Source organism: Chelon labrosus (assembly GCF_963514085.1).
Source record: "Chelon labrosus genome assembly, chromosome: 3".
NCBI classification, from domain to species: domain Eukaryota; kingdom Metazoa; phylum Chordata; class Actinopteri; order Mugiliformes; family Mugilidae; genus Chelon; species Chelon labrosus.
In genome coordinates this window covers 23,358,477-23,383,261 of record NC_140339.1, presented here as the reverse complement: position 1 = coordinate 23,383,261, position 24,785 = coordinate 23,358,477, and the positions used below count along the sequence as shown (strand labels likewise).

Here is a 24,785-nt window from a genome sequence, read left to right as displayed (position 1 = left end):
CCGGAGTCAGACCACTGTCTGCAGGCCTTGAAACCCTAGAGGGCTGAGTGAAAGGACCACCTCCTGCCTCCACCTGTTTTAGCTGTATGATACTGTGGCCTGCACAGGGACAATAACTTCCTCCTGTATTATTGATGCTGCAGGGAACAGCGATCACTCAGCGCGGCAGGGCTCGATTCACCACGGGAATAGTCAATGAGAAACTGGATCCGCCCCATACGTTCCTCCTCTCTCTGCTGGAAACTCAGCTATGACGGTGGGGAAATCAGCTGGTGAAACTAGCTGTTGAGATTGGAACACTTGGTTAGAGTCCAACTTTGAGCCTCATTAACCATGCTGGGTGTATTTCAGCGGTAGACAATACATTTGTGTGAGTTTTTTTGTGGTCTTCTGTTTTGCTATTATCTGTGTAATGGATAATGTTTAGAATCTACCAAGGTCAATGGAGGCATGAAATTGAAAAGTTCTCACTCTAGCGTAGAGTGGAGCAGCATCACTGCAACAGTAAAGATTTTAGCTAAACATTTTGTTTGAGCTTTGTGGATGAGGCTGCTGCAGGGAGCCTTATTTTAAAAGCATGATGAGGCAGAGTTAGAGGAAAAAACCTTGCAAAGCTGCAAAGCTTGGAGTTGGTTGCTTAAGTGAACATTAATGATCTTCCATTGAGCTTTGCATTGACTAGCCGCTAGTGTTCGTTACTGCTTACATTCTAGTCTTTGTTATACTTAAGACACAGTGACACCTGGTGCCTGTAATTCGGAACAAAACCCTGACAAATCCACAGACAGAATAAAATCCGATAAGGTATGGGGATTTTAAAACAAGTAATACAAACCTGAATAAACAGCATGGGTGCAAGGTAACACAAAAACAGAGTACTCTAAATAATAATCCACTTTTATATGACTGCTGCACTCAGGATTTGCTATGATCTGGAGTTCTTGAATTAAAATGTAAGTTTCTGTACCTGCACCTTGCTACCATCAGTGAGAATGCGCTGAAAATAGATCATACCATCATCCAGAACTCTTGACTGTTTAATTCAGTAAATTATATGTAACACTGGTCCTGTAAAGCTCATCGTACCAGTACCTTCCCAACTTCTGATGGAATTCAATCCTGTTTCATTTGAATCATACATTTAAACATATTTAATTGTAGATTTATTTAGTATACCCACATATAATGTTACATAAACAGTTCACTATGTGATAAAAACAAAATTATGTATTATACGTGACAATTACACTTCCACAAACTGGTTTGCATGGTCAAGAAAAGCTGAAACAGTGTTTTTCCAGAAGAATGTCACTGAGGCCTTTAGGTATTATGAATTTGTTTTATTTTTTTAGACAGTGAAATAATTAGCCTAAAAAGCATTTCATGAATCCATTAAAACAGTTTTAATCCCTCCTTTCTTTATGCCACTGCTTCTGTGATTATAGCTCTCTGCCTGCGGAGGGCAGTGTGAGTCAAGCGCATGATGTTCGTCTGAAACTCCAGGACTGCGGTTATCCTATAATTACTAGACGTCATATTTATGAGAAACAGACACAATATTCCATGCTCATATTCCTTTATCACTGAAAATCAACATTTGAATCAAAGGTAAATGAAAGAGTATCTGACTGTAGTGAGATAAAATGCATAGAGGCAAATTTATTTAAATCTTCTCAAAGCTTCTCATGTTTGGGCCAAAATCCAGATCCGGATTCAAACTCAGATTTTTTCCCAGAAAGACTGCTCCCATAGGGATTTACAAAAAGCTCCGCCACAGGAACACCAAGCACCCTTTGCATCGATTCAGTGGTCAGCAGCAAATCCCTATGAGCCTGCAGGACACACATTTGTTTCACACATTAATAGATGGACCGTCATTTGTACATTCACTTGACCAACTACACTGCAGTAGCTCCAGGGATTAAACAAACTACTGACCTTGGAAATCAGATTCTTTTTGTACTGTAAGTTCTTGATGGCAGCATTTCCTGAGTCAATGTTTTTCTACAAAAAAACACACTCATTAAGAGTTATGTGGAGAGTACGAGGATAAGAAAGAAGGAATGTAATTTGTGTAATTACCTCAGCTTTACTTGTGATCTCTCTGAGAGCAGTTTGGTCCATGTTGGTGGCTGAGAGCACCGAGCAGAGCTGAGCCTGCGTGTTCTCCACGTTGTCTACCAGGGCTTGCAGCTTCCTTTCCAGCAGCAAGCTCTCCTGATCTGCTTTATGCTGCAACTTCTGAATATTCTCAGTGAACGTCTTGTGCAGTTCATCCCTTTCCACCTGAAGCTGGGCAACATGTGCACACACACGAACATTCACAGAAATACTCACAGCTACACTAAGTACTAGTCCTGCTTCCAAGATGCACAGAAAATATGTGCCATGTTGTTCAGGAAAATATTTGAACAACACGGCACCGTGCATCTCAGTCTTTACCTTGCTGAATTTCTGCTCCAGTATTTCATGATCCCTTTTGAGATTTTTCAGCTCCTTGTTTTTGACCTTTTCAATGGTATTCTGCCAAAAACAGAATAAAACTATTACACTGCATGCTACAAATACACACACAAAAGGAGAAGCTGGTAGTGGCAAATATAAATGTTTAAGCAGCAACAATAAATTATACCAGACAGCACCTTAACCTTTGTCTCCCAGTAGTATTTCATTTTCTTCTCAATAGCAGCATTTTCTTCCTCGACGTTTGAGATAAGATCAGTGAGACGTTTGTTATCCTGCGAAACAGGGATCAGGTCCTTTTCCATCTTCTTCAGTTTCTGCTTTGTTTGATCGATTTCATTCTAGAAAATGCAAACAAAACACACAACACAAAAGTGTATCTGGATTAAAGCTACTTCAACAGATTCGTCACCAACTTTGAGTCACTTATCAAGGAAAATGTCAAACATTATCGTCTTATCAAATTAAAAGTCTTTTCTATATTTTATGTTATTTTGAACAGGATATCAAAATAAAATTATAATAAAAATAAGCATTTCAAAGACATCACTTAAGGCTCTGGTAACCTAGTGATTGGCATTTTCACCATTTTAAACATTGTATTAATTATTTGTAAAAGAAAAAACAATCAGGACTCATCCAGTGCAGACTTAAACAAAGAATTTGAAATTAGCGTGTTGATGAATGTGTGTACAATCATACCATGAGTGAATAGGTTTGGTGAAAATCCTGCTGCTTGGGAGTAACAACTTCATTAGCATCACAGAGTGTTTTGTTGTGGTTTTCAATAAGAGAGGTGATGTGGCTGTTCCAGTGGTGCTCTGTCTCGCTGATCTCATTTTTCCTTATGTTGTCCAGCTCTTGTTGCAACAGCTGCATCTTTTTATCATTCTTGGCTCTAACTTCTACACAGACAGTGGCACAAAACAAGATCTCCATTTTAGTTTTTGACAACATGGGGTTTTGAATTCAAGTCAAAGTGAGTGTTGTTTACCTGCCAGTTCTTTCTCCAAGTTGTTCCTGGTTGTGGTCATTTCCTCTTCATGTTTCTGTTGAGATAACAACCAAGCTGTCATGTGTAACATTGATGCCTGCTTCCTGAAATACTGCATATCAGAATAAAGAGTATCATTAAGATAAACACATGGTGTGTACTACAAACCACTTCAAGTTCCTTGACAACATTTTCATTGTTCAGCTCGTGTGTGTCTTCCACGATGGCCTTCATTTTCTTATGAAGCTCCGTCTCTAATTGTTTCTGCTCTTTCTGCGCCACCTCAGTAGACACTAAACCCTCTGCTTTCAGCTCTGAGATTGTGTTCTGGTGTTCACACAGGAGGTGCTTCATCTTCTGTTTATACACCTATTGGAAAAAATATGTGCAATTTAAAATCAATTCTGCTAACCCTTTAATCTCAAGGCTATTTTTTGACATTTTCAGCTGTACATCACATGTTTAGTCAATAATGTTCCAGAACTGTAAGACCAAAATAAACAACCAGACACATGGGATCATTTTTAACTATAATAAGTCTTCCTGTCTGTATCACAAGGTCAGAGTGAAGTTGAAAAAAACAAACAAAAAAAACTAAACTTGAGAGTAAATACCAGATTATAACAATAAGTCAGTAGCGACTGATGCTACTGAACCAGTTCTTGAAGCTCTGTCAGATGTGATGCAACAGAAATGGACCTCTCAACATGTTGCATCCATTTTATTTATAGTAATACCTGGCAGCCCCTTCACTGAGCATGCAATGCATTGCAACCTTTTAAAAAATGGCAGCACATTGTGTTTTAATGGTACGGTCTCATTTGATGCAGCAGCAGCTGTTAACTTTGGTGTCTGAGTCCCACAACAAAATAAAGCTTCAGGCTGTATCATAAAGCGCTATACTTTGTCTTAGAATAAACTGTGTTATATGAGGTCACTGTATGCCTCAGACAGCAGATGAACACCTTAGAAATTGCCAGACTTGTAGCCTTGTTTAAATCTGTCTGTGGATAACCTTTGCCGGCTTACAGCTGGGTGAGCATTCATGTGAAAGCTTGGTATTCATAAACACTTCCTTGGCCCTGTAGAAGGCTCCATCCATCATAAATCTGCCATCCTCGGTTCACACATAATGTACCATTTGGCTGCCTTTAAACCATGCAAAAAAGAGCAAACACTCTGCAAGGTGACTCAGCCTAATATCTACATTGTATCTGCCACATCAAACTACAGTCAGGGCCCAGCTGGATTGATAGGCAAATTCATTTGAACACCACAGCCTTTCAGATGTCCACAATCACTGCACACTGTATTACCAATATAAACTACTAAGCAAACCCTTTGCAATAAGAAACCTTTAATGACGTATGTCCCGTCACCTGTTTTAGTAAATAAACATATTTTCAACGTAAGAGTGCAGGTGGTACAGGAGTGTGTGGATATTACTTAGACATCTAGAACCCACCTAGACCAGACCAGACAACCCTATAGCAATAGCAACTGCTTGATGGCAGCAGTCATCCCCAGCAGGATGCAGCCTGACACAGACACACACACAAAAGTGATTTTGTGTGTGTGTTATATATATATATGTGGGATGCACTGGAACAAGCCTGATCCACACAGGCCCCTCCCCTCAACCCATAGGACCCAAAAGCCCCCACTAACAACATTCTGTTGTCAGACACCACAGGACACCCTCAGAAGGACCATGTCCATTCTCTGCTGAGTCACAAAAGTTTTGGAGGCACAGGTGAGACCTACACAATAGGAAGGTGGTCATAATGTTATGCCTGATCGGTGTATGCAGTATGTGTGTTAACTTCACCTTGATCTCCACTCGATGACGCCGCTCATCCTCTTCAATGTCCTTATCGAAGTTTTTCTTTTCAGCCTTGAGTTCCTCTAGTTTTCTATCTGTGATTTCCCAAAAGGTGTGGACCTTATCCCTCTCCAGCTGAAAGTAATTTCTCTCTTCCCTCTCTCTATCCAACTCCTCTCGGAGGCGAACAATGTGCTCTTCCAACTGAAACACAGAATTGTGTTACAGTGTGGGCAAATCAGGGGCAGACAATGTTCACACCCAACATGCACTGTAAAAATCGATATATCTTCTTGACACTTTTTTTCCTGAAGGGGTGCTGTATAGGACGAGCTTGAGGTGATTTACAGTTTACAGAGTGAAATAGTCAAATGGTGAAAACAGATACTGTACAGGGCCTTCTGTGACTCTGAGTTTTTAACCCTTTTGAACACCTCCCTCAGCTGTATCAAACTACAGTAGTAACTTGCTGCAATGTCTCGTTAATGAAGCAGGGAATTAAGCAGGGAGCATTTCTTTTTTTCCTGACATAAAACACACAAACATCACATCACACACTTTCAAACAGATTGAGCACTGACCTGCTCCTTGGACATCTCTTCCTTGGTAAGGCCATCTATCAGTGTGGGCGTCCTCGCCTTTGCAGGCTTGTTAGTTGTGCCTTTCTTTTTCGGTGGCTGAACAAAAGTCAGCAAAGGTTAACACTACTTCTCCCGGCATATTCAGAAAAGACTTGTCTCAAGTCTGTCAATGCAACCAGTTAAAACGAGCAGCAATGGCCAAATACACTGTCTGGCCAAAAAAAAAGGTCACAAACTCTAATATTTATGTTTTCTCTGCTTGATGCATGACAGTGATTTAACCCTTCTCAAACAGACTAACATCTTTTCCACGACCAAGGGATGTGTCTCTCGGCATGGTTGTTTAAGAAATGAGAAGCTGGCGACTTTTTTTTCTTTTTGACCAGGCAGTGTATTATACACCTGTCAAGCGTTAGCTGCGAGGTAGCTAACAGCTAACGTTAGTTATTTACTGTACACTGTGAACTCGCGTGCATGTGCTTCATTAATTTAAATAAAGCTTTGCTTACCATCGCATGTGTGGCGCAAACGACGAGAATACGGGTAAAGTTTAAAGAGTTCTGAGGAGACTGAATATAGGTGGGCTGCCAAACTCAAGAGTCCATATCCGACTAGTCTAGAGTTTCAAACAATCGTTACCATGGCAACAAAGCACAGACCGGAAGCAGCGGCCTCTACAAACTGTGAATCATACTACACAATGGTTAATATTTTAAACATGTAAATCCTTTTAACAGCACATTGACAGAATACAAAAATGTGAGAACATAGCACTGCGGAGATAAAGAAAAATTCATGTGCGAGGCAATCAAATCATCTACACTACAATACTTTTGTAAATATTATGAAAATTAATTATAAATAGTCATGACTATAGTTCAAGGTGTTGTATTCGACTGTCTTATTGTGCCATGTTTTTCCTATATGTGTGCTACACCATATCTGAATGACGTGGACACGACACATGAAATTCTTATTTTATTATACATTATAACCAAATATAAAAAAAAGACATCAGGAACATATCCACTTTTGAAGGAAGCCAGGAGTTCATAGTCAAACACTGAGCACGGGGATGTCAAAGAGGTTGGAGAGGTGGCGGTGGACGGAGAACCGAAGTAAAAACTGTAGAGCAGAGATACATGATATTAATACAAAAAACAATACATGACACTGATAAAAATTAAGTCAGAAGTGTACTTACCATCGGAGGCTATCAGCTGTGCGATTATGTCTTTGTTCAGCAATTCTATAAAAATAATGTACATTATTATACATTACAAATATACAAATACAAAATTTAATCAATGTACAAAATTCTGAGACAAAATAAGGGCGCTACTTTTGGTGGGTTCTATTAGCTGCTGCAGCTCCTCTGAAATGTCTCGAACTGAAAAAAATAAAATAAAATGTTTTTGCAAACTCAATGTTAGGTCACAAACCCTGTTATGTTACCAGATGTTGTGGACAAGGACAAAGATGTGGACCGGGAAATGCATTTTAGGGATTTTGATCGGTTACAGCTAGTCCAAGACGTTAAGATCTCATATATACCTGGTTTTGATGTAATATATCAGTGACATACTACCCTTGGCCACCCAGGTCCTGAGAAAAGCCAGATAGTAGTTATTCTCATACTTTTTTTTTTTTTAATCTTCAAATGGTGAGGGGCCCAGCTCATAGAATGAAGTGTTAATTTTCTTTCAGGGCAAATCAAGAAAAATTAAAAATACTTACATTGGGATTCACCTGTTTTGTTGAGCTCTTCATTGATAAATGATGATGTATGAGGAGGGAGCATGTCCTTCAGTGAAGTCCATTTAGATTTAAAGCTTTCTTTGGTATTAGCAGAGGCTTGACAAGGGCCAGTACTGCTTTCTTTCTCATGTGAAGTAGACATGGCAGACTTGGCGCTCTGCAAAAATTCTTCAGGTGGCGGGACAGGAAGTACGACAGGAACAGAACTGACAGAGCGCTTGTTAAGAAGTACAACATCTATGGGTCCTCTTGTGCTTTTCAGATGGATCTGGTATTTTGCTGGGCTGTTCAAGACCTAAAACGAGATGTATACACACAATAAGTAATTCCATCTGAATTACAAGCAGCAAAGAGAGAAGCAGCTACTGTAGATTTCCAATGGTGCAGAACTTACAGCTTTGGGAATAGGAACATCGAGCTGTGTGCCTGAGGGTGCTTTAACTGCCAAAAGTGTATTGCCTTAAGACAGATAAGACAGTGAAAAGTTATGGGACAATAATTTCACCTGTTATTTATACAGTTAATGTTCATAAATTAGTTTGGGATTTCTTTGACTCTATATGGAACAAGTTGTAACAAGGTGAGCTGTTGTGGTTGTGCTTGCCCATCTAGGTTCATGCGAAACTAGCAAAACAGTGTGAATCTGCAAAACACCTGATGTTTGCTGCAACCTATTTTCAAACTTTTAAATTCTCCTGTAACACATTTTATCTTGTATGGCTGGGATACATCTACTAAGCAAAAAATAATTCAAACTTGGATGTCACTGATAAGCAAACTTCTGGGAAACTAAATCGTGAAATCAGGAAGGAAGGAAGATATTACTTTGTTGGTTTGATGTTGATTAAAAACAGGGCTAGGGCTGTGGAATAAAAATGGACACACATCCACAGCAGATAGCACTGGCTTTGGCTTATTGCCCCTCCACTTAGCTTTCCAACCGTATCAAAAAAAAAAAAACACATTAAAAGGCAAGAAAGTGCCTTATACATTACCACTGAAGCAGTTGCAGATATCTTCATGATACACATAGGTCAGAGTTTATTTCAGTTAAGGTTCAACTTGAAATACTGCGCTACTTAGAAAAGAGAGATAAGTCAAACATGGCTAAATGACAGAGATGTTCCCTCTAACTGCAGTATCTGCATCACAAAACCACATTAAATCCGCTCACAACCCTGTCCACTATCACACTTTCAGGTAATGCAAGAGACATGAAACATTTCCAGGAAAGACATATGTCTGAACTCTATGAATTGCTTTTGTAAATAGAAATACATATGAAAAAGGATATTTGCTGCAGTCTTCTGTTGTGTTCCTGATGCTCTGTTCAACCCATAGTTTCTGCTGGTCTAATGTAAATTCCATGTACTCCAAGTCCTGCAGTTCAGACTTTAACCCTGTCAGTCTGCTGGCTATCTCATGTGCATTTTCTGCAGGTACTGGACCACTTAATTAAAACAAAGCATATGTATTAAATTGTAAAACATGTCTTGCTCTTGACACACATGCTTGCACACCATGGTAGTGGTGGTGGTGGCGGGGGTGGGGGTTAAACACTTACATCCACTTAATCATGCTCTTGGACACTTTCATAATCAGACCAGCACCTTCCAGCACATTTGTGATATCGTAGATTCGCCTTTTCTGCCCAACAGCCAAGATTCTGATAGCCTGACAGAATGAAAAAACAACAACAACAATTACGTACCACAGGCAGATTTGCCTCATTCTGTGAAAGGTTTTGCTTCATAAATGTCATTGCACTTTATGATCTGGGTGCCCTGAGAGGTCAACGGTACAGAAACATTTTGAGAACTCTTTGAAAACATTTAAGTCAGATGTGTATAGTATAATTTCATATGAAGTTACAACATGACGTGCTGGAATCGGTTTGTTTTTTACTGTGCTTGACTGGTGTTTCACAGCTCACTTACTTTTTTAAGGTCCAGCTCACCACCTTCAGATTCTTGTAGCAACTTGACAAATTTTATAGTGAGCACATGAAGACTTCTCAAACTCCTCTGGTATTTGAGGCTTTGGTCTATCCTGGCGGTCTCTTCCTCTGGATTGCATGGGCTACCTAGAAGATCCATGCTGCTGAAAAGGCAAACAAATAAACCCTGCACTTTAAATGGGCTGCAGGAGCCCGCTTGCGCCTAAATAAATATGTAGGAAGACAACAATGGTATGTACTTTTTAACTTATTGTTCAAATCTGCTTAGCGTTCACCAGCGGACGTTTATTATGAAAATTTTTACCGGAAACACTTATTTTTTTGTGTAGCTTTTTTCCTCGCAAGTGGCTTGTTTTGGCGTGAATCCGGACTATTTTATCAACAGTTCCTTTTAGTCGTGCGAGAGAGCACTTGTACACGCCAACAAAGAAAGTTGCCTTCACGACCTCATCGGCCAGCGTGAAAATCACAACAGTTAATTGTTTTTACCTTGCTTGTAGTCGGGACCAGCAGAAGTCTAGCAAGTATAGTATGCTATCGTTAGCAGTACCGACGACGACTATCGACTGTACTATTTAACCCAAGATACAAGTTTTTGCGTTTAATTCCAATGCAAAGTCGATGCTAGTAGAACTACACCAACTCTAGTGATAGTCCATTCTCCTGACTATTGTGCAGCTGGGCGCGTATATTTCCGGTAGTTGTATATTCCTGCCTTCAAAATAAAAGCCCAACGTTCGACTGTCAATGATAATACTTTCTCACCAAAATAAAACATGTTATACAATCACACCATCTTTAGAAACGTATAATCGAAGATATGCAAATATTATTGATTGTTTGTTATTTAGTCCGTTTGCTTAAACATTAGGCTGTTTACATGCACATACAACTGTTATTCATTCCATTAACACTTTGGAAAGTCCTCACTTCCTATTACTGTTGCAGGACAACTATTGCCATACAGGGGTCTATATGGAAAAACCTCGAAACCCCATGGTTTTTAGTTAGTATAAAACTCAAAATGACATATTGGAAGCTAATAAGGCATTCACATTATTTGACTAGAACCAAGTCTTGTTAAATCAGTTAATGTTCCTACTTTTTGGCCTTGAGTAGTTTTGGGATTGGTGAAGGTGGTTTTAATCTTGTTAATAATTAGTGATAGTAACTGGGGAGATGTTATGGTGGTACAAAGGAGGTAATAAAAAGCTGTCGCTGTTGGTGGTTTTTGCTTGTGGAGTATCTGTTCTTTGAGTTGTTAATATCATAATCAGTGACTGAAATCACTGGTGCTCTGAGGAGAGATTTTATGTATTACAACGTTGCTGTACGCTTTGACTTTGGGGAAATGTGGCCTTATTTGCATAAATGATATGATTTTATAATCTAACTCTTCACCTTACAGGCTGACAGACTGACAGTGAAACAACTCCTGATTTTCTCAATCAACCTTTGACACATTCCCCCCAACAATGTGCATTACTGTCCATTGTAGAACAAATAGAATTTATGACAGTTCAGGCAAAAATATAACATGCAATATGCAGTAAAATAATTGTCTCCATGTGGACCAGAACTGAGTATCTAAACTTTTTCTAAACTCACAAAAAATGATTTGTAACCACACAGGTATGGGTGCAACTGATCCAGAGAGCTGGTCTTCAATAGTGCATTTGACCATCTCTTGGGTAACTAGATTCATCTTGTTTATAATTTTGCCATAAATATAATCCCAGATTAATCTCTGATATTTCAATTGAAAAGGGAATAAGATGGTCTGAAACTCAGTTTGATTTGATCCAGTGAACTGGCAGACAGGAAGTTTGTTTGTTCTGTAGCTTTGACTAATGAGCTTGTAGCTCCGCCGTCTGGCCAAGTAGTGTAATTTCAATTGCTGGAAGAAAAAAAAAAGATTTGCACCATTTATGTCTAATCAATTTTCTCATTGTGATGCTCTTTTTACACACACATACACACATATATGTGTATGTATGTGTGTGTGTGTGTGTGTGTGTGTGTGTGTGTGTGTGTAATTCAGGATTATATGTCTTCATGCAGGTAGAAATCCTAAAAATAAAAATAAAGATCTCAGTCACAGACGACAGTTGTGTTAAATAATTAAGTTAAAACAAAAGCAATGTGGACACCATCAAGAGGAAATGGTTTAGTCCTGTCTCTTGACTGATGGGTAATGCAGTGATTCTCCACTGACAAATTAACACCAAGTTAGAAGAAGAGGTCAAAGTCATCAGGTGCCCAGTTTAGAAAAATGACATATGCATGTAATAACAAAATAGGAAGTGTAGTATAACTATGTTAGCCTGTTGCTATGTTGGATACAACTGGATATCACATCATGTCTCTCCCGATAGCGCACCTTTTTTTATGGAATTCCATAACTGCATTTCCATTGCTGTCAAAGACCACGACTTTCCATGGTCTACCTTGGAGAGCACAACATCTCCAGGCAGCAGGGCAGGTAAGGGTCAGACCTTGTGGCTACAGTTGAAGAATAAAGCCTGTTTAGCCTTTTTCTCCCCGTCCTTGTCTTTTACTTCTGTCATGCTGGACCATTTTGAGGCTACATTATTTTCCAACGTCAAGACTCCAGCAGCAGTTACAGTATATGGGACAATTTTATTAGAATGACGGAAAAGTCAAATGGAAAAATCATATACATATACATACACACGTGGACAAAATTGTTGGTACCCTTATGTTAAAGAAAGAAAAACCCATGGTGGTCACTGAAATAACTTGAAACTGACAAAGTAATAAAATTTACTGAAAATTAACTAATGAAAATCAGACATTGCTTTTGAATTGTGGTTCAGCAGAATCATTAAAAGAAAAAGAACAAACTATTGAAACTAGCCTGGACAAAAATGATGGTACCCCTAGATAAGATTGAAGCTAAGAAACTAAAGAAAGTATACCACCTCATTTAGGGCCTGAACCTGCCTCCACCAGCCAATCTTTCTGAAACACAAGTGACAGTACTACATGTGATTGTGGTGATGCAGTGTTCCCCCTCCACAACAATCTCATGGATATGTCACAAACTATGAATTTACAGAAAAAATAAATTACAGTTTTGTGGGTTGTTGCCAAACCATGGAAAACATATATGGATCCTGTAAGTGTTGTGATTACAGCTACTTAGTTTTACTCTGTTGTCTTACATTACAGAGACAAGCAGACCTACAACTACCATCACTCCAGAGCCAGGCAGGTGATTGATAACACCTTTGGCATCTTGGTGGCCCAGTGGAGAATCACCAACTTGGCCATTGAAAGTTTTGCCTAAGAAATTGGTGCACATTGTGAAAGTTTGTATTATTTATGATTACCTGGCCTACACTGATGAACCAAACACAACTGTAAGTAGATACATCCCTCCCAGCTTAGTTGACTGACATTGCAGGTTTGACTCAGTGGCTGGGGACACAAACCTCTTGAAGCCTTTAAATCTGCCACACCTCTCAAGGTGCAGTTCTACCAGAAATGCCATTGCTGTACCCAATGATGTCATGGCCTTTTTTCAATCACAGAAAAGTGTGTCATAGTAGAACAACTTGTGAGTGCCAAAGCCAAGTCAATCAGTGAAATCTGTCATACAGTAAACAAGCTGATAAATTATGTGTAACTGCTTCAATAAATGTCTCCTATGAAGTAATGTTTTTGTTTCACACCAACCTGTACAACACTGTACTGTGTACAGAGTGGTCATACACTAGTGAAAACAAATGCAGTTCAGCAATAAATTCTCTTTTATGACTTTATTCAGTTTATGTTGAAACAGCATCAGGAAGGTGGTAATTCATCTGTATGATCACATTGGGAGGATGTAGTTTGTGGTGCTGTTAAACCGTATGACTGTACGACTAAAATGTGGTTGTCAAAACAGTAACAAAAGAAACGTGAAACGTGTTGGACAATGTGCTTAACACATACAAAAATATGCCAACATGGGCATTATAAAAACTGTTTGTGTGCCACTCCACTGTTCATCATTTGTGTTTGCTCCTTAGCCACCATTTTGTGAATGTTCAACATTGTCTTTGTCCTTTGGTTCTGTGGCAGCCTCTGCAGCATGACTTCAATCATTTGGCCTCTCAAGTCTCTCCTGAAGCCGGATTCTGCGCTCATGAAGGTGGGAAAGTTCGTGAGGAATGAGTTCTTGATCAAGCTCCTGTCTCCTCTTCTGTGCTATCCTTTGGCTGGGAGACAAAAGAGACGGCCTCGGAGAAGAAGGACAAGATAAATGAGCAGGCTGCTGGCTGTCCTTGTACACAGACTCTAAAACGGTCCAGACTGTGTACAGAAGAGAGTAAATTTTCTGTTAATACACACACAGGTAATGTGCACAATCCATATGTATAGAAAGACTGAAATGGATGTTTCCTGTCACATGATCCAAAATCTGTGGAAATCCTTGCACCATTGACTTAGTTCCAAATCCATAAATGTAGATTTTTTTTTCTTTCATGAGATCCCATTTTTCTTTCAAAACTATCCAAGTAGGTATAACTACAAAAAATAAGAAGGTCAATTATCTTGTGAACAACATAATTATCATAACCAAATATTATATATGTAAATGCCGCTTTGCAAAATCCTGGCCAATTTGGAATGCACTCATAAATGAAATGTCTCTGTTATACAAATGTATAAAGAAAGTTGAAAATGCCCATGCTAGAAAGCTTTGTACACTTATACGTGAATATAATTTACTATAGACCCCTGTTTAGTTTCCTCTTATTTTTATTTATTTTAATTTACGTTATTTATTTTGATTACTGGTATTTCTATCTTATTGAAAAAGTTATTTTTGTATTATTGGCTGGATAAATGTGCCTTTGTAATATATGGGACTTGTGAATATATTTTTGTGAAAGTTAACATGTTCTTGTTCTGTACAACACGAGAATGTCATTGCACCTTTTATTATTGTCAGTAAATGTTAAAAAAAATAAAATAATAATAATAATAATTTGAAAATGGCACAGCCGGAAACGCGAAAGCGGAAATACGCTACTACCAAGCGGACCAATCAGAACTCTTGCAGTCTGCGTCCCTGCGACGCGTAGTAGGGGAGGTGGATACAGTCAATGGTCGATGTATACCACCCGTCAGCCCAGCTAAGTCCGGAGCTGCGCCGTTAAAGTGACATGGGAATCTAAATTACTCGGAAACCGCCTCTGACACAAGACCTTGAATATACAGTTATGCAGAAGACATGCAAAAGACAAGCCAGCATAAACTAGATGTTATGTTTTTATATTTAAGTTTCGCGTTTTGTTGGGATGGTCCTCTTAGGCCGCCATAGCAGTGATAAACACTGACAAGCAGCTGTTCCCTCAGTATTATGTTTCAGAGCTACCACGTGTAAGACTTTATTGCATGTAGCGTAACAAAGCGTTGTAGAAGAAACCAATTTGTGTCACCAATAGCAAAATGGAACCCGTCATAAAAATAAATCCAGGTAGGTTAAATGTTCGAGACATTTGTTTCGTCGTTGAACGTGAATGTCGACTCGTCATTGTAACGCCGTTGCGACTGTTTCAGTTATTGTAGCTTCGTTTGTCTTGACTTGACATTTATCTTACAGTTTGTTCCATTTACTTTGCAGGAGCGTCGAAATGGGACATTCGTCAAAAAGTTTGGGACTACATTGAGGAAAATAATCTGGCCAACTTTCCAAGGCCTGTTCACAACAGAATCCCTAATTTCAAGGCAGGTTAAAGGAGCTGGGAAAAAGTGGTGTTCAAGATCAACACTGTAGTTTTGACTTAAATGATTATAATTGTTTTTCAGTCATTCAGGTTTTAATTAGAGGTCAGTAGAGGAAAAACTAGACAACAACGTGACAAGCTATGAAATTAGAATCGCTCATTTTATTCAGAACTTTTATACTTTTAATCAGAAGTAGTCAGATATTCATATTGGTCTAATGTGCTATATTAAGGCTTTTTACAGAGCTCATTTTCCAGGTCAATATTCTTTGAAGAACAAAATAGTTTTTCCTAATGCAAATTAACTCATGAAACGGTGTCAGTCTGCTTTAACTGAATGAGATGGCCTCTTACAACCTTATTCAAGTCAGCATGTGTGTTCCCTATGTTGTCAAAATGAATGAACATGTTGAATAAGTGAATAAAGGTATCATCATTAATGATTCCAGGGTATCAGATTTGCACAGCAGCTTTAGACTGATGTTCTTGAAGTTTGAATAATTCATAGTTATCCTGTCTGTACATGCGTTTATTGTCCTGTGTACTTATTGGCCAGGGTGCAATTCAAGCATGCAACAGACTTGCAGATCTGCAGGAGTTCAAGTCCAGCCAGACAGTCAAAATAAACCCAGACAAACCCCAGCAGCAGGCACGCATTGTCACACTGGAAGTAAGTTGCCTTAATAATACTTATTATGATATGCCCTCCTTTCCTCTTTAGGGTGCTTTTGTGGCCTGTGCCAAGGTGTCGGAGATGCAGGTATTCACTCAGACAGCTGAGGTGAAGGTGGACCCTGATAAACCTCTGGAGGGTGCTCGATTGGCCGTGCTACAGGTAGCGCTTTTCTTAGGAAAGAAAGCGCCAATAATCTGATCATGTCTAGCTGTATTATAGCAAATTCTGTCCTCTCCCTTGCCTCTTTGGTGACCACGGCAGTTAGACTTTCATGTAGGGATTATAATTTTGTGAATTCTGGACTCCAGAATTCACAAAATAAGATGTAATTACCGTAACTGATAGAACTTAAATCACTTCGGTGTTAAACTTAAATACCTATCATCTTTGGTTGCAAATTTATTTTGGCAAAATCTTTACAGGCTCGGAAAACTTTATTGGTCCCAACTCCTCGTCTTCGTACTGGTCTCTTCAATAAGATTACTCCTCCCCAAGGGGCCAGCAAAGAACAGCTACGTGTATGCTCTTCTTCTCAGGTTTGAATCTTCACATTTTTACACATTTTCATAAACATTTTCCCCCAGCATTTTATTCAGAAACCCCCAACAACTTTGATTATTAACCTTAAGCTCCTAACCTTTGTCAGGGTGTGAAAGACTTCAGTGTGCCTGTTGACCTGGATTCAAAAGTGAAAGTAGACCTGGTGGTGGTTGGCTCTGTGGCAGTGTCAGAGAAAGGTGAGTGTTAGCTGACAGTGATGCACTGCTGTATTCTGATTAATGTGGGCAGCTCAAATAAGATAAGACAATCCTGTAGTCATCCCACAATGGGGACATTTGCCGTGTTTAAGGACAGTGCACACAATAGATGGAAAAGTAAGCATTAAATAAATACTGGCAGCAGGCTTGGTTGTACAGATTCACTGCAGAAACGAAGGGCCTGCAGAAACGAAGGGCCTGCAGTAACGCTCCTTCAAAGAGCGCGTGTGCTGTTATCTGTAACAGCACACGCGCTGAGAGGTGGGATGGATAGCTGAGAGGTGGGATGGGTTCTTTGTCTGGGATGACAGCTTTGCTTCCATAATCCGATCACCCACCACCTCCATACGGTCAAGAGGGCAGCCCAGAACAGAGTGTGCTAGCCTAAACGTGACACTGCATTTATTACTGGAACTTTATAGTATTTCACAACTGGGGTGAATTAACTGTGAGTTCAAGACCAAAGCATTTGGGCAGTAAAATATTTGAAATATGATGAAGACCGCATTGAAAGACCCTGTGCCTCCTCAAAGAGTAGTTAAAACTACACATGTAGCCTGTGTTGTTCCTAATTAGAAATTATTTGTTTCAGTTTGAGTGCTAATGACTGTAAAGACTTTGCGCAGAAGAACCATCATCTTTTTTTTTGTAGCTTACCTTATCTAACGCTAAAGATAAAAAATTCTACCCTATAAGGGTTGCATATTACAACACTGAAAATGCTAGAAGGTCGAAAGGGTTGTAACTGTGACCAGCACAGACCCTGTAAGGAAGAGTTGAGGATGAACAGAAATAAGAATAGGGGCAAATAGAGTTAGACTCAGTTTCTTTCCTCCATTAAACTGTTTAATCGCTTACAGGTCGTGACAAGTTTGATCCTCTTTTTAAAAATGTGTATCAGCATGACTGATGCAGTGTTGTGTTTTCTGTGCTTTATATATTGAAATAGAGTCTTTTTGCACTATTTTTACAAATGTAACACAAATATCGTCGTCTTCTGATTTAAGTGAATCTGCTGTCTAGAGAAAATTAGATACAGACGGATTACTCTGTGTCACATATTAAAAAACCTGCCCTTAAACTTCTCTCATGGTATCTGTCTCCTCCTGTAGGCTTTCGGATTGGAAAAGGAGAGGGCTTTGCTGACATGGAGTATGGCATGATGGCTTGTATGGGAGCTGTGAGTGAGTCTACTGTGGTTGTTACTGTCGTCCATGACTGCCAGGTTAGTCTGCTTAATGGAAGTTCTCAAACAATCCAAATGTTTTACAGTATCTCAAAACCTGTATCGGTAATCGTCTGACAAATACAGAACCATTAAAATGGAAAATGCTTAAAAAGAGTTATTCACTGACATTGATGTGAGAAAAATTACATTTTAGAAGTTGTTAAACAGTTTTCTTCTGTCTTTATTCCTAAAGTTAGATCAACTGTTGTTTCTGCATTAACTGGGATATTTGTACTTTCAGGTGGTGGACATTCCCGAGGAGCTAATGGGATCTCATGATCTGACTGTAGACTACATCCTCACCCCCACCACAGTTATTAAAACAAATTGCCAGTTACCTAAGCCGCAGGGAATCATCTGGACTAAGGTACATTTAAATAACTTTGCTATGTGTGAGTTTACAAGCAGAATTATTTCATAGTGCTGTTGTGTGACGGGCTAAGGTGCTGAGCATGAACCATGATCCCCTGATCTGCATCCACCAACCATCTTTGTTGCATGTCATTTTCCATCTGCTACATTTCATGTAATTTTTCTAATGTATTTACATATAAAGGCAGGATATTCCCTAAGATATGTGTAAAAGTAGTGGTAGTTAAAATAAACTGGAAAAGTCAATCTAAAGGGGATTCACTCATACAGTCATTTGTCATCGGTCTGAACAAGGCTTTTTTTTTTTTATTCCTATGGGACAATGTTGGCTGTTGTACAGTGAGAACGCAATGAAAACTGAGGAAAACCTCCCTCTTTCCTTATTTTATTCTGGTTATGTAGCTCACTGCATTGACTGCTTAGTCATTGTAACTAACATAGCAACAAACGTAGCCAGCTTCTTCTAACATTATTGATAAAATGGTATCAACGGTTTTTGCTTTAAGCTGAAATATTTTATCTGTGAGAGCAGCCAGGTTTCGGCAAAAATCCTTTTTTCCATTTAAAGGGTTTTTATTGATGTGACGTAAAGTAAACTCTTTTTTCCCCATTAGTTTGAATTAATTTGTGATCAGTGATTCGGGTTAATCATCAGACTAGTTCTCCTAAAAGTCTATTAAAATTACACTCAGATTAGGCCTTACCTGTATTTATCGAAAAAAAAATGTGGCTAGATATGGTCAGATGACCTCATTCTAAATAAATAATCATTTTACATTTAAAAAATATTGGGAATAGGATGACTGGAGAACACTTTTTTTGATAGAATTTGTCTGATGAAATATTTATGTTTGTCATCTCATGACTATAAGGTCTGTATTTTTAAGGCTTTGTCTCCCCCATCTGGCCATGACAGTAATTACTCAAACAATGTGTGGAAAGTCCCAGGCTTGTGTTCAGAAATAGTTACCAAAATACTGAGAGATTTCCACAGTTTCGAGACCATACTTCACAAATACAAAGACAACCATGTCTGCCTTTAGTCCCTTCTGTCTGTCAGATCTCCAGCTCGGAAAAAACGCTCTAATCAAGAATCAAGAGTCTTTATTGTCATTATGAGAACATAATGAAATTTTGCAGACTCCTGGCTTAAGAGCCACACATATAAATAACATAACATTTAAATAAAACACTTATGAGGAATATAAAATACCCTTAAAAAGAAGAAGAAATGTAAATAAAGTGCAGCTTAGTGCAAGTCCCAGTCTATGAGATGTTTGTGCGTGATTGTCATTGTAATGTGTCATTCGCTGACAATCATTTATAAGTAGGAGTCTTGCACTCCAGATTTAAGTTTACAAAATGGTGGATGAATAACTATATTTAGACAGTGAACATTATATAATTATAGGGCTAACAGTCTATGTGACAAAAATTCACAGCCACCATGTTAATCATTTAATTGTTCAGTTCAACTTCATGACCTATTGCATAAGAAATGGAGAAATATAAAGAAGGCAGTAGTCCTTTTTCTAAGACAAACATTGTCACAATACAGTAGAAAAGAAGAGGTGCTTCTTTAGCTTCAGCCTCCTGGTATTGACCATTCTGGCTCACTGTTATCTCAGCATGACTGCCTGGACTGCCTCACTAGAACAGAACCATCCTAAATTATTAGTAACATCTGTGTTTGACCAGGAGTAAAATGATGTGCTGTGAAAATTCTTGCAAAAATTGTCCATCAGATAGTTTAGCCAGTGCTTTGCCTATTACGTGCTCGACTACACGTTATCACACTTTTGTGGGTCGACATTCAGATACTGCTGGCTGTTTTTTTTAACAGTATATGATCTTATCGGTCAATTTGAGATGTATTAACTGTGCTTAAAATTCAAACTAAACTTAAACAAACATTACTACAAAGAACATCCAGTTTTTCTTTTTGTCTGTATCCTTTTGGCTAGGTCTGTATTTCTTATCTGGTCCTTTGAGCCACCTGTCCTGTAACATGTCTGATCTGATTAGGGACTCCGTCTTTATGACACTATCATGGGTTCAGATGTAAACTTGCAGAGCAGCCTTGTAGATAAATGCTTTCTTTCGGGCACATGGCAAAATGTATAGCCCTTCTCCTGTGTGACGTTGCCCTCTAGTCGGCATGCAGTGAAACTACATCTATCTGGAGAACTCCTCTATGTCCAGAATTCATAATAGTTCTGTGAGAACTCTAATATACTGAAATTTTATATTCTCACAACGTCACTCTTTTGTGATATTTGCTTTTTGTAATCTACAGTCTTATAGGTTTAGTCCATATACTTTGTTAAATATTAAGAATAGGTAGACTCCTATTAAATGGGGCACACATCCCACATACAAAGCCATTAACTGTTGAAAATATTGTGAAAATTTCCTATCATCTTTGGTTATATTTAAACCAGGCTCTGGCCCTTAAAGTGATTCTGATTTAATGACATTGGCAGAGAGTTGTCATGTGTTTTTCCTCCTGATAATTTCTTTCTTTAATTAGACATGATGGGGGGTATTATTCTTATCATGTGGTGAGTTTGTGTGTAACCTCTGGGTTCCTTAAGACACGCATGTAAGTAAACAGGACCCAGTGAACTCGCAGACAGGAAGGCCGTGTCTGATCATCAAAGACTCCTCTGCCCAGACACCTTGGCTCTGCAGGGGCAGGGGAACGACAGGTCAAACAGGCCAGTGTAAAAACAATAGGCCCGTATATCCTTTACAGGACTGGTCAGCATCAAAGGCTGCCAAGGCACTTGAAGACCCAACAAATCAAGAAAGCAGTCTTTATTTTTAACTGCTTGGGAAGTGAAATGGCCTGCTGCTATAAAGATTGTTATTAAGCATGAGCTGCAAGCAGGATGGAATAATAACAATTCATTTCTAGGCTTTGCCTATTTTAAACCAAGCACCTTGCTTTTGCTCTGAGCTGGGGGCATGTGTACGCTGTGTGTGAACCCCCCTTGCCGTTCAGCTTTACTGAACATATGCTTTTTTGTGTCTCCAGCTGGACACAGAGAAGCTGGAGAAGATCCCTATCCTGAAGAAACTACGAGCTCTGGAGGAACAGGCTGGAAAGGATGTGACACTGGGGGCTGCGCCTGTTGCAGCTGATCCTGATCTGCAGACTGTTCGACCGAAAAGGCAAACCAGACAGAGGCCGAGGCAAGACACACAGCAGGATGAAGAGGGAGAATCCAGTCATGAGAAAAGAGTAGAGGCCAAACAGAAAGCCAGGCAGCAGCCAGCTAGAGTGAGAAAAGAAAGCAGAGGAGAAGGTAGGGGAGTTGATGAGGGAGAAATCGGCAAGACGTTTAAAGGAAAAGGTAGAGGGAGCACGAAAGAGCGAGGCCCAGAAGAAGGTGGACGTGAAGTAACATCTCAACGTAAGCTCCCACTGAGTGTGACCACAGTTTACCTGGGGGGAATCCCTGCTGGGCTGCGCGTTAGTGAGCTGAAAACTGCCCTTAGAGAGAGGGAGGCTGCTCCACTGAGGCTCACCTGGCAGGGAGCTCAACACAGGGCCTTCCTGGACTACATTGACCCTCAGGCTGCAGATCAGGCACTGGAGGCTCTGCAGGGTCTCTGCCTGAACGGTCACGACCTGCAGGCTGAGTTGGCCAAGAGCCAGCGGGGAGGCAAGAGGTCTGGACAGTCCAGCAGGAGACCAAGACCATCAGCAGCTCCAAAGGCTAAGCCCGAACCACTGGATACTGAGAGTGACACCACTGATAAGACTGAGAAGTAAAAGCAGTAGTAAATACACGCCACCAACTTTGAATACTTAAGATTTGAGTTTGTTTTATGACATGGATTCAATAGAGGAGCAATTCAGTTACTGGAATCTGATAAAATGACTTAACGAAATGAGGAAATAATTTCATTTGATTTCATCACGGCATTATAAAGCATTTTCCTTTTAAGGTATTGTATATACCATTTGCTCAAACGTAGACGTACTGTATGTGCCTTGATTTATTCACACACCACCACCTGGTCCGTGTGTCCCGATGGCCTTTCTCTGTTCAAGGTGCTTTTTTGAGGGATTCTTATAACTGACTACAGTTGTTTTCTTTTTAAGCCATAAACCGTATACAGTTGTTGGAGCCAATTTCTGCCTCTTATTTTTATTTTATTTACAGAGGCCTTGGTCCAAAGAATTAACTGGTTAGATTTAGTTTCAGATGGCGCCACCATCTGGTGAGTAATACAATTTGTACTGTCTTAACACTTTAAAAATCTCTTCTTTTTTTTTTATTTTCTTGGTCTAACATTTGAGTATCCACAGAGGCAGTGTTTGACCACACAGATGTTCTACCATTTCAAATATATTTGGAAGAGACATTGCTAGAGCCACTTCTGCAGATTTCATCCACTCCTTTTTATTTTTAAATCCCATTACCAAGATGTGTTATGACTGAGGCTATGTGGCCATCTAATATAAAATGACATAAATCTAGTAAATACTGTACAGGTTCCAACCAGATTTAGAAGACGTATGAACATACTGGCATGTGTTCGAGCCATTTTGATTACGGACAACACAAATTTAATAAGTTTAAACAAGCGCAATTTAGTCATGTTTACTTTAACTTGCACCATCCATCCTTGTACACAGCCAAGGACTTGCCTGTCCTCTAAAAACATGATTTTCTATCAGTATTTAATTGAAGTTTATGAACGTTTAAAGCTATTTTCTTGAAGTAGAATGAAGGTTTGTACAGCCTCAAGCTAAACCCTTTGATTTCTGTTGTTTTTCTTGAGTATTTGTATTTGCATTTGAAGAGTGATGTTACCTTTGTTGATAGATTGCAACGAACAAGTTTTTTTTCCCCTCTTTGTTCCATTGTGAGTACGATGTCAAGCTCACTATTAACTGAGAGTTGTATAACATTCATTAGTAATCTCTACTAAAGCTTTCCACTGTAACGGTTCAGTCTTGGTGTCTTTTTTAAAAAAAAAAAAATACAAAGAGCTGCACGTCATTTTGATTCAGTTAAATATTGCAGCATGATGAGTCTTCACACTGTTGTTTCTTTTGCAGCATTTAACAAGTTACATTGATGTAGATGAGACAGCAAAGCCCCCTGAAACCAGTGCTGTACTGAAGAGGAGGTACTTTTAAGGTCAGAAGTTAAAACATGATATTTCAGACCTTTGGGTGAATTTAAACACAAAAAAAAAAACAAAGTAAAGTAATTCAACAAAGACAATTTTTAAACTAAGTATTTTGTTTGAGCACTGGTTGAGCAAATCTAAGATTATTGTTTGCTTTGTGAATTACATTGATATGGCGGACATTTTTCTGTCTGCGTTAATTTTGGTTTTCAGACAGACGGCTTTCAGAAGAGGTTAACTTCACCTTATGTAAATAAAAATATCACCAGATACATGTAAGCCACTTATCCGGACTTGACTGCCCAGTAGCCTGTATCTTGTACCTCTAATGCTTTGTTCACACCTTTCTGTGTTTCTTCAGAGAAGGTCGTGTCAGAGAAGTGTCACCAAAGTCTTGGTTGTGTTGAGACACAAGCACACAGCATGTCTGTCTACACAGTGCAGGCTTCAGGCTTTTTATGGAGCTGTCATCCAGGCCTGGCCAGGGAACAGCTGTGGAGCTCCGTCTCTCTCCCTCAGCCTCGCCAGAGCTCTGAACCTCGGCAAATGTCATCAGTTTGTTAATGTGCTGTTCTACTGCTGTTGAGCCTGCTAACCCTCCACTCGATGGCATGCTCATTTTACTGGGTTCAGTCAGTGGTCACGCTGCGAGACTGCAAAGCGAGTACATCTACTTGTAAGGATCCATACGCAGATGTCGACAGCATGACTGAAAATAAAATTAAGAGACCTCTTAAATTACAATCCAGCTGCTTTATCTAAATTACAAGAGGTGTGCATCAGAGTAATCCGAGTAAACTATGTTGATGCTCACAAAGTGGACTGCGCCCACTATGTTTTTCTACACGAGCAACACCTGTTGTTTTCAACACCACAGACTTCTCTGAAACTAGGAGAATTTCAGATCCTAAAGGATATATTGACTTTTGCTTTTTAATTTGTGCAAATTCAAATAGCCCGCACAGCTATGTATGTGTGTGGATGCATATGGTAAAACAACAGTATTAACAAATTAGAAAATAAGTCACATTGTAAAAATTTGTAGGATTTTGATGGTGTGATTGGAAATTCTGGAATTCACACATGAACTATTTGTGTGTATTTAACGTCATCTTGCGCCTTTGCTGTACACAGTACACAGGTCGCTAGTTCTCAGATATTTAACATGTAAGGAGAAGCTAATTTTCTCTTTGTGTGTCTGTGTAAAACACTTCATTTTTTAAAAATGTATTTATTTATTTAGAATTCTACTCCTAATTATTATTAAGCCCATTCTTTGTAGAGATTTCC

The 24,785-nt window shown here is 39.2% G+C and overlaps 3 protein-coding genes across 10 annotated transcripts; 1 reads left to right on the top strand and 2 right to left on the bottom strand.

The window, feature by feature from the left end:
• Window positions 1-897: 897 nt before the first annotated feature.
• drc4 (dynein regulatory complex subunit 4) lies at window positions 898-6,060 on the bottom strand. 4 transcript variants are annotated; one of them, XM_084541444.1, is made up of 10 exons: window positions 5,861-6,060; window positions 5,286-5,483; window positions 3,626-3,826; window positions 3,458-3,512; window positions 3,166-3,368; window positions 2,643-2,804; window positions 2,443-2,523; window positions 2,083-2,292; window positions 1,939-2,004; window positions 898-1,832 (listed from the first exon to the last, which is right to left on the bottom strand). In XM_084541444.1, the coding sequence occupies exons 1-10, from the start codon at window positions 5,873-5,875 to the stop codon at window positions 1,674-1,676; spliced, it is 1,350 nt and encodes a 449-aa protein (XP_084397570.1). In that variant the 5' UTR covers window positions 5,876-6,060; the 3' UTR covers window positions 898-1,673. The 4 variants fall into 4 exon arrangements, with proteins under 4 accessions (XP_084397570.1, XP_084397571.1, XP_084397568.1 ...); XM_084541445.1 differs by having other exon boundaries at window positions 2,649-2,804; XM_084541442.1 differs by having other exon boundaries at window positions 2,083-2,523.
• A 765-nt stretch (window positions 6,061-6,825) lies between these two features.
• LOC311485812 (transcription factor E2F4-like) lies at window positions 6,826-10,402 on the bottom strand. Of its 5 annotated transcripts, none has more exons than XM_084541446.1 (10): window positions 10,065-10,402; window positions 9,556-9,718; window positions 9,183-9,292; window positions 8,913-9,068; window positions 8,614-8,657; window positions 8,013-8,077; window positions 7,598-7,913; window positions 7,203-7,250; window positions 7,065-7,109; window positions 6,826-6,985 (listed from the first exon to the last, which is right to left on the bottom strand). In XM_084541446.1, the coding sequence occupies exons 2-10, from the start codon at window positions 9,712-9,714 to the stop codon at window positions 6,939-6,941; spliced, it is 990 nt and encodes a 329-aa protein (XP_084397572.1). In that variant the 5' UTR covers window positions 9,715-9,718; window positions 10,065-10,402; the 3' UTR covers window positions 6,826-6,938. The 5 variants fall into 5 exon arrangements, 4 of the variants coding, with proteins under 4 accessions (XP_084397572.1, XP_084397574.1, XP_084397573.1 ...); XM_084541448.1 differs by having other exon boundaries at window positions 7,610-7,913; XM_084541447.1 differs by having other exon boundaries at window positions 9,556-9,715.
• Window positions 10,403-14,611: 4,209 nt separating this feature from the next.
• mthfsd (methenyltetrahydrofolate synthetase domain containing) lies at window positions 14,612-24,584 on the top strand. Its single transcript, XM_084540818.1, has 9 exons — window positions 14,612-15,063; window positions 15,211-15,314; window positions 15,870-15,962; window positions 16,035-16,148; window positions 16,412-16,525; window positions 16,636-16,726; window positions 17,860-17,972; window positions 18,217-18,342; window positions 21,385-24,584. Exons 1-9 carry the CDS (start codon window positions 15,036-15,038, stop codon window positions 22,123-22,125), a joined length of 1,524 nt encoding a protein of 507 aa, XP_084396944.1. The 5' UTR covers window positions 14,612-15,035; the 3' UTR covers window positions 22,126-24,584.
• Window positions 24,585-24,785: the final 201 nt, after the last annotated feature.

What these genes read in the sequence shown, in the direction of transcription:
- LOC311485812 (XM_084541446.1), bottom strand. Translation starts at nt 9,714, where the DNA reads ATGGATCTTCTAGGTAGCCCATGCAATCCAGAGGAAGAGACCGCCAGG. An exon ending in TATCTGCAACTGCTTCAGTG is followed by an intron (nt 8,078 to 8,613) that starts GTAATGTATAAG and finishes ATCTGTCTTAAG; the next exon opens with GCAATACACTTTTGGCAGTT. An exon ending in CAAAACAGGTGAATCCCAAT is followed by an intron (nt 7,251 to 7,597) that starts GTAAGTATTTTT and finishes TATTTTTTTCAG; the next exon opens with TTCGAGACATTTCAGAGGAG.
- mthfsd (XM_084540818.1), top strand. Translation starts at nt 15,036, where the DNA reads ATGGAACCCGTCATAAAAATAAATCCAG. An exon ending in CTCGATTGGCCGTGCTACAG is followed by an intron (nt 16,149 to 16,411) that starts GTAGCGCTTTTC and finishes AAATCTTTACAG; the next exon opens with GCTCGGAAAACTTTATTGGT. An exon ending in AGGGAATCATCTGGACTAAG is followed by an intron (nt 18,343 to 21,384) that starts GTACATTTAAAT and finishes TTGTGTCTCCAG; the next exon opens with CTGGACACAGAGAAGCTGGA.
- drc4 (XM_084541442.1), bottom strand. An exon ending in TTGTCAAGGAACTTGAAGTG is followed by an intron (nt 3,513 to 3,625) that starts GTTTGTAGTACA and finishes TTATCTCAACAG; the next exon opens with AAACATGAAGAGGAAATGAC. An exon ending in ACTGGGAGACAAAGGTTAAG is followed by an intron (nt 2,524 to 2,642) that starts GTGCTGTCTGGT and finishes TGTTTTTGGCAG; the next exon opens with AATACCATTGAAAAGGTCAA.